The 7,649-nt window shown below is 46.2% G+C and overlaps 1 protein-coding gene across 2 annotated transcripts; it reads left to right on the top strand.

Moving 5' to 3' along the window:
* The first annotated feature begins 280 nt into the window (after window positions 1-280).
* On the top strand, window positions 281-7,388 carry Mnn1 (menin 1). 2 transcript variants are annotated; one of them, XM_076440939.1, is made up of 5 exons: window positions 285-445; window positions 1,096-1,990; window positions 2,468-2,778; window positions 2,837-2,976; window positions 3,285-7,388. In XM_076440939.1, exons 2-5 carry the CDS (start codon window positions 1,426-1,428, stop codon window positions 4,087-4,089), a joined length of 1,821 nt encoding a protein of 606 aa, XP_076297054.1. In that variant the 5' UTR covers window positions 285-445; window positions 1,096-1,425; the 3' UTR covers window positions 4,090-7,388. The 2 variants fall into 2 exon arrangements, with proteins under 2 accessions (XP_076297055.1, XP_076297054.1); XM_076440940.1 differs by having other exon boundaries at window positions 281-1,990.
* The last annotated feature ends 261 nt before the right edge of the window (window positions 7,389-7,649 follow it).

Raw genomic sequence — 7,649 nt, 5'->3', positions numbered from 1 at the left:
TTTTCAAATAGTAAACGGCCCGTTCGAAATATTCTTTTATCGCAAACTTACAAGGGTCTAATACTTAATTAAAATTCTTCTTATTAATAATTAATCGTCTACGTACCGTAAATATTTTCTGCCCGCCTCGAATGGTGTCGAAATGTTTTTATATTTCAATGTGCGTCGAGCCAAAGTAATTTGAACTTGACGCGACATCTATGGTAGAACTGCGATCTACAACTACGAAGTATTACCGTTAGGTGGAGCACCAATTTCATCCGATGTTGCAATTTCGTTCAAATTAGAAATTTCGAAGAGAAGGAAGCGGCTCATTTGCGTGTCTGACTAGCTAAGTGACCAATATTCGAATCAATGAATGATTAAGTATTTATGAAGTTGGAAACCGTCGTCAAGAAACAATGTACAAGGTCATCTTCCTACGACCTTGAATTGGCAAGTTCAGGTGAGACTATATGGGGCTTATTGTTTTCCAGATACTAGTTGGAAAAAGCTGATCGTAGGGTAAGGGGTAACTCGTGTTTATTCTTCGGATTAAAATCTGCCATTTTGTGTTTAGAACTATTTTAATTCTAATTTTCTACGAGACAGCGAAATGACGTGTTCTGATATTTTCAATTTACGATTATTGAGATCGTAGAGATGCATCCGCGAGTAATTATTCAGTAAATTTATTTCGAACAAATTTGGATGTAAACACATATTATTTATTCCGAATACAATCTGTGCGAATAAAACATAATCGAGTTCGCGCATAGAAGAAAAATTACAGAAATTAGAAATTACTCGATCGAATTAAGAGTATTAATCGATTAATGCGCATCTCCGCGATAGCAGTGGAAAATTCTGGAACGCAAAACGGTGGCGCGCGCGCGCGTGGTCATGTGGAGGGCTTAGGCTTGCTACACACATGCGTTTTTTTAACGTTTGGCGACCGTGCGATTCCGGAATTGCTGTGTGAAATACTATGGATTCAATTAGGCGCTGCAGATTTGTTTGAATCGTAGTTGCGGCGCCGCAATGGAATATTTGCCGCAATTACGTTACCGCACGAAAACGGATGTGTGTAGCGGACTTTAACGTGGTCGTTCACAGGGAAACGCGCCTTCTGGTTGCGTCGGGCCGAGTGCGACGTTACGGAGCCGAGCTCAATGGAAACGGTGCTAGTGGCGGCGCGCCGCTAGATGAGTCTACGACGGTTGTGATACATTTTATGGTGCGGAAATGTGATAGTTCCGCGTCCGCGAGCGAGGAAATCAACGTTGTCTAGGATGCGACGTTAGTCGCGCGAGAGGATACCGAAGTGGTCGCGGTGCCTCGCCGAGGGTTTCTGTCAAGATTAACAGAACGCAAGATGACACTCGTGGCTTGAGAGTGACGACGGTCGAGGCTCGATCTCGTGCGTGGTAGCCTGCCGTTCGCGACATGGCGGGTTTTCGGGACGAGGACAAGGCTCTCTTTCCGATACGGAGCATCTCGTCGATCGTCCAGATCTTCCAGAACCAGCTGGAAAACAGCTCGGAGCCGGACCTGGCGTTACTCTCGATTCTCGTCGGCGCCGTCGAGAATTCCCTAACCTGCAACCGTACGTTCGCGTCGCAGGAAGCCACTGTTTACGATGAGACGAAACTGCCGGCGGTTGAGTTCCACATCGCCGAGGCTCTCTACACCAAGTTCCACGCGGTGATCAAGGGGGCGGTCGACCTCACGGTATACGACACCAAATATGCGACCAGGGAGCTCGTCAAGAAGGTCTCCGACGTGATATGGAACTCCCTCACCAGAAGCTACTACAAGGACCGCGCACATCTGCAGAGTCTATACAGCTACCTCACAGCGAACAAACTCGATTGTTTCGGAGTGGCTTTCGCGGTGGTGGCTGGTTGCCAGGTTTTAGGGTTCAAGGATGTACACCTGGCAATGTCCGAGGATCACGCCTGGGTAGTCTATGGGGAGAACGGCACTGATACGGCTGAGGTCACATGGCACGGTACGTGAATCCTCTCTAAGTACTACGCTAAATGCCTTGAGTTCTTCTTAACGTAAACCAGTCCGTGAACGCCATAAAGAACGAAAGCCAAAAAATAGCGAATCTACGATAGTTAGAATATTCGACAACCCTTAAGGAACAAATGCTAAATCGTTTTAACCATTACCGATGTACCTCTACTCCTATTCTCTTCCTAATCTTCCACTACTTCCATCACCGTTTAAAACACAACATACAATCAATCACATATAGTTTTCTAAGACCACATCTACCTCCAAGCTTTCCTAATTTCTATGCAAGCACAACAAGAGCAGAACTGGTTCGACTACCAAGCCACTGCCAACTCCAAGCACAGCCGAGTCTGATTTGGAGACAGCAAGCCAAGTCTTGCATCTATTATGATAAAGAAACGTATTCTAAGCGGAGAAGGGGAAAATGATACTGGAATTTCATATAACAATGTTCGTACGCTTTCAGGAAAAGGAAACGAGGACAAGCGTGGCCAGCCGGTGGAGCCCGGAGTAGCCTCTAGGTCGTGGCTGTACGTAAACGGGCAGGCTGTGGTGTGCTCGAGAGCAATGGAGGTAGCCACTATAGTTTCGGCTATAAATCCCAGTCTAAGCGCAACAGCGGATGCAGCGGAAGTGGCATTGCTGCAGCAGGAGTTGTTGTGGTTGCTATATGATCTAGGCCATTTGGCAAAGTATCCTATGGCTTTGGGGAACCTGGGGGACTTGGAAGAAGCGGCGTCGACGCCTGGTAGACCGCCCGCCATAGACCTGTTTCAGGTACGTATAAGGTGTTTTGCTAGTTTGCTTCCAATGGACGATGTCCCGCCTCTTTCAGGAAGCCATACGGTCCGCGAGAAAGTATTATGGAAATGCTCATGTGTATCCGTACACCTATCAAGGTGGCTATTTGTACAGACACGGTCTACACGCGAATGCTCTAGCGTCGTGGGCGGATGCAGCGGATGTTCTGAGGAAGTAAGTAGAGCCTGGTGGTAGTGGCAATCGTGGCTGATGAAAATGTTAGGTGGCTATGTATAAAATGTTCGATTTCTAAAATCGAAATCTGCGGATATTTATACATTTATAAAATTCGATTTCTACCTGTTTTGGATCTACAAAGGCTGTTCCCATTGAAAATAGGATTTCATTTCATTGCTGCTTTCTCAAAATTTGTCTATAAAAATTGAAAATTGCATAAACATCTGCCGTCTATCTCTTATTTTCGTCAACCACCGTGCATCGGAGAGGTCGGTACTGATTGCGTTGTTGAATGTGAACGGCAGATACGACTACTCGAGGGACGACGGTGAGATCTATAAGGAGCTGTTGGAGATAGCGAACGAGCTGATACCGCACACGGTGCGAGCGGACGAGCGTCTGCTGCGGCAGCCACGATGTTTCGCGTACCTGCTGAGGTTCTACGACGGCATATGCCAGTGGGAAGAGGGCGCGAACACGCCGGTCTTGCACATCGGTTGGGCCAGGCCTCTGGTCAACACGATCTCGAAGTTCGATGCCGGGATTCGTGCACAGGTGATCATCGATTGCTACGACGCGGAGGCGAAACAGGAAGAGGAACGGGCGCAGAAGCGCGAGACCAGCCCGGAGGAGACGTTGAACAACAACAACAACAACTACTGCAAGACGAAGGAGAGGGGAAACGCGGCACGCGATCTGATCAAATCGTTGGAGTCGAAGGTGCCGTCGAACCCGGCTCCGATGCACCCGAGCATCCAAGCTTTAACGGCGGCGTGCAGCGAGAAAATACTTAACAGAGATTACCTCTTGCAAGGCGGCGGTGAGCCGTTCGTCGCCCCACCGGACGGCGCTCTTCCACCAGCGCCTTCCACCTCTCAGGAGAGCCTCGACCCCGAGGTAGAGACTGACTCGGAGAACGAGAAGCCGAGGATAACGTTGTACAGTCAAAAGATGAAGGGTCTGAAAGACCTGCTATTGGCCGAGAAGTTGAACACTCACGCGATCTCGTTGCAGCTAACCGCACAGAGTCAGGTACAAATCGGTAAAAAGTCGCGCGGCACCGACGAGGTCGGGGTCAATCAACGTCCGAAAAGGACGCGTCGGGAATAGTACAAGTTCCTCGACCGCCGTTTCGGCATCGTAAAGTATTGACACAGTGTGCCACTAGATTCGTTTCTGTCGTTTTGGGAAATAGGTCCGGTGGCGGGAGGAGCACAGGAATAAAAAAAGAGAGCGTACACACGAGAGAGAGAGAGAAGGATGTGTGTACGATACGCGCGCGCGCGTCTCCGTGCTCTGTCGCGTTCGTTAGAATCTCAAGTCTTCGCTCACGGTCTCGTTTTTTGTTTCCGATTGAGTTTCCCGGTTCGAGGTTCTCGCGGCCTGAAACAATCGAGGGCGGCCGCTCTCTCGATGGTGATACATTTTGTGCCGTTTCGTTCAAGTCCTTCGCATCGCGTTCTCGAATTCGCAGCTGAAAAGAAAAGAAAAAGAGACGCGCTCGAAGTTTTTCTTGGGGACAACCCGCGTCGCGTAGGACGTAGGGTAAGGGTAGAGTTTGACGAGCGAGAGAGTTTGTAGAAGAGTACAAAAGAAAACGGAAAAAGTTGACTCGATTTTTAAGTTTAGATATCGGGGGTTATCGTGAGTGCTTGCGTTTTTCGTATATTTCACGACGGGAGAATACACGTATAGCGCGTGTAGAACGTCTTCTTTCTTCCACAGCGTCGAAAGCTATGACTGAACAAGGGATGGGGGGTTGGGTCTTCGGGGATGGTTAATCGTGGGGTGGTTGGGGAGGGGAGTGTGTTTTGTGCGTGTGTGTGTGAAGACGCGACGAAAGAAAGAGAGAGAGAGAGAGTGAGAGATGATTAATCGAACAATTATTATACCGGGGTAATCTTCGCGGAGATGTACCAGATTTTTCTCAGCACAGTTATTTATTACTGCGAGTACCGGCGATCTAATCGATGGGTCGATCGATATCGATCGCGTCCTTTTATCCTATTTCTAATCTCTTGTTGCACTCTTATTTATTGAACCACGTGTTTTATTTTTTTTTTCTTTTATTATTATATTTTTTTTTTTAATTATTGAACTCTGTCGCACTACGAGTAATTAACGTGTAAAGATATATAATAGGCGAAGTTGTCGTTGGATGTTTTTTTACACGGTAGTTGAAAAACGATTTTGTTAGAATTACGCTTTTTACGATCTAGTATATATAATAGAGAGAGACCACACATTCCACTCCGTAATGTGGTGCAAATTAATTAAGTTTTTTACCTAAGGTATTTTAAGCATGAAATGCTCGCTTATTTTTGTAACTATTTATTTTCAGAGTAATTATAAGTGTCTATTTCTAGAAATCATTTTTTCGCTGACTTTACAGATAGATCGGAACGAAAACGTAGACAGTCCACCAAAAGCTAGTAGACGCGAACCATTGAACACGTTGTTACGATGCGTCGACCCATTAACCAGCTAGTCCTAGAGGGCCTATGTACGGGGGGTTTACAAGAACGTTAACGATCATCGTGGACAGAAGGGACCACCGTGAACAATATCACCGAGAACGTTCGTCGAACGAGTGAATCCTGCAAACGCGTCGAAAATGGTCCGCAATGCTCGAGTCACGATTCCTTCAAACTGGTTTCTCGTTCGTAGCAAACCGAGACCGTTCCATTCATTCAATGAACGCCGATTCACCCGTTGTACTTAACAGGAAAGTCTCGAATTCAACCCTTCTGTCCGCGGCTCGTCTAAAACCGGGTCTATCGAAGGTTGTGTCTCTCAAAGACTTCAGTTCCTCCTTCGAGTACACGTTTAATTAGCATCGAGCTCGACTAAAGAGAAAAAAAGGGTCAGTGTTTAATCGGTTTCCATCGGATATTTATTACTCTCGGCTATTTATTACTACTGGTCGGCCTCCTGTGTCTAAATCAGCGCCTGAAAGCTGTCGCGAAACAGCGGACTGCGGATTTTATGAATTTACGGAAATTTTAAACACGATCTATTAAGTGAACTAAATTTTATGAAGATTCACGAGAGGTATGGAAATATTAGAGAAATCATTATGATGAATTTTATCTATTCTTGTATTATGAGATAAGTTGTTTGAATTTTGTGTGACTTTTTTGTAGATATCGGCGTGGCAATCGACGTGTTGAAAAGAAGTGTTTTAATCAGAGACGTCGCGTAACAGTTCTGAATAGTTGTTTCAAGTCCTGGTCTAGACAGAGGGAGAGTGAGACGACTCGTTTCGAACCTATCGTACAAATAGTTTCTTCCCTTCGAGCGTTTCGCTCGCGTTGTTGCTCGTTCGAGAGTCTCAGACCGGAGGACTGTCGGTGATCCTTTTTCTCCGTTTCGTTCGCGAGCTCTGCGCGTCATTTTGTCCGTTTGATTCGCGTTCGCACACCTTGGTACACGACTGCGAACAGCCGCGGGGGATGTCGTCGGTATCATAACGAGCGCTTGTGTTGCCCTTGTGTTATTGATCGTTTGTTACGGATAATCTGTGCCCGACGCGCGGTATATAATCGTTTTATCGTACGGTTCTCGTTTCCACCGACTCCGTTTCTGGTTGATTTGCGTCGCATGGTCACCACACGAACGCGATAATACCGATCATGCGCGTGGATGGCATCCGATGTCGGCATGACAATTATTCGACGATGTTTAGACGTGTTGTTAGTAGAGTATGTTGTTGAGAGAGCGAGAAAGAAAGAGAGGAATGAATATAAAAATGGTCCGAGCTGATCGACGATCACTTAATAATGAAGGGCGCTATCTTACTGTGATGCTGAATATATTAAAAAAAAAACAAGAAGAAGAAAACAAAAAACACAAAATATATAAACTATACAATTAATAATCGTAGCGAATAAACGAAGGGCCAGGGGGGCGACAGGGGGCTTCCCTTTCTGATCGAGAAACGAGAGTCCTCTGCTCCCGGGCCCGTTTAAAATTAAATCGAACGATCATGCAAAAATGGAAAAGAGAGAGCAAAGAATGGAAGAATCCGGAGAATCGGCGACAAAATGGGGAGGGGAAAAATGGCGAAGTTGGCCCGTGTCGTTCGCATATCATGACTGGCAACTCTGTGAGATTTCCGCGGAAATACCGGCGACCGGTTCCTCTGTCGAATCGTCGTCGCCGTGCTCTCTCTCTCTCCTTGTGAGAGAGCGGGAGAGAGCAACGCGCGCCGTCGAACGAGTATACGTAATTTTCGCACGACATTTTACACGCGCACGCGAATTTTCCGGACGCGGTGCACTCGAGCGATTTCGTGGTTTCGTTTTCTTCGAAGCGTCGTTCTCAAACCGATCACGATCGACGGAGAAAAGAAAAGAAAAACATAAAAAGAAAAATCGAACGTACAACAACAACAACAACAAAAAAAGAAATAATGGAACGTTTTCGATCGAGAAATAGGGGACGATATCCTGTGACTTTTCTCGACACTCCTCGTTCAGTATTTTTCTTTCCTCCTTTCCTCGACAGGCGATCGAAGGAGCGTTTAAAAAAAAAAAGAACTACAGGGATTATTATGCATAATGATACTAGGGATAGTAGAAAGAGATATGGTGCAACAGAACAGTATTTTTGTATTAGCTATCGGCGCGGATGGGGTATTCTCTCCGCAAATTAATTATTATTCGTACTAT

Source organism: Lasioglossum baleicum, chromosome 16, assembly GCF_051020765.1.
Source record: "Lasioglossum baleicum chromosome 16, iyLasBale1, whole genome shotgun sequence".
Taxonomy (NCBI): Eukaryota; Metazoa; Arthropoda; class Insecta; order Hymenoptera; family Halictidae; genus Lasioglossum; species Lasioglossum baleicum.
Note: the sequence above shows the minus strand (reverse complement) of the source record. Positions and strands in the feature narration are given on the sequence as shown.

What these genes read in the sequence shown, in the direction of transcription:
- Mnn1 (XM_076440940.1), top strand. Translation starts at nt 1,426, where the DNA reads ATGGCGGGTTTTCGGGACGAGGACAAGGCTCTCTTTCCGATACGGAGC. An exon ending in GGCTGAGGTCACATGGCACG is followed by an intron (nt 1,991 to 2,467) that starts GTACGTGAATCC and finishes GTACGCTTTCAG; the next exon opens with GAAAAGGAAACGAGGACAAG. An exon ending in GCAGCGGATGTTCTGAGGAA is followed by an intron (nt 2,977 to 3,284) that starts GTAAGTAGAGCC and finishes TGTGAACGGCAG; the next exon opens with ATACGACTACTCGAGGGACG.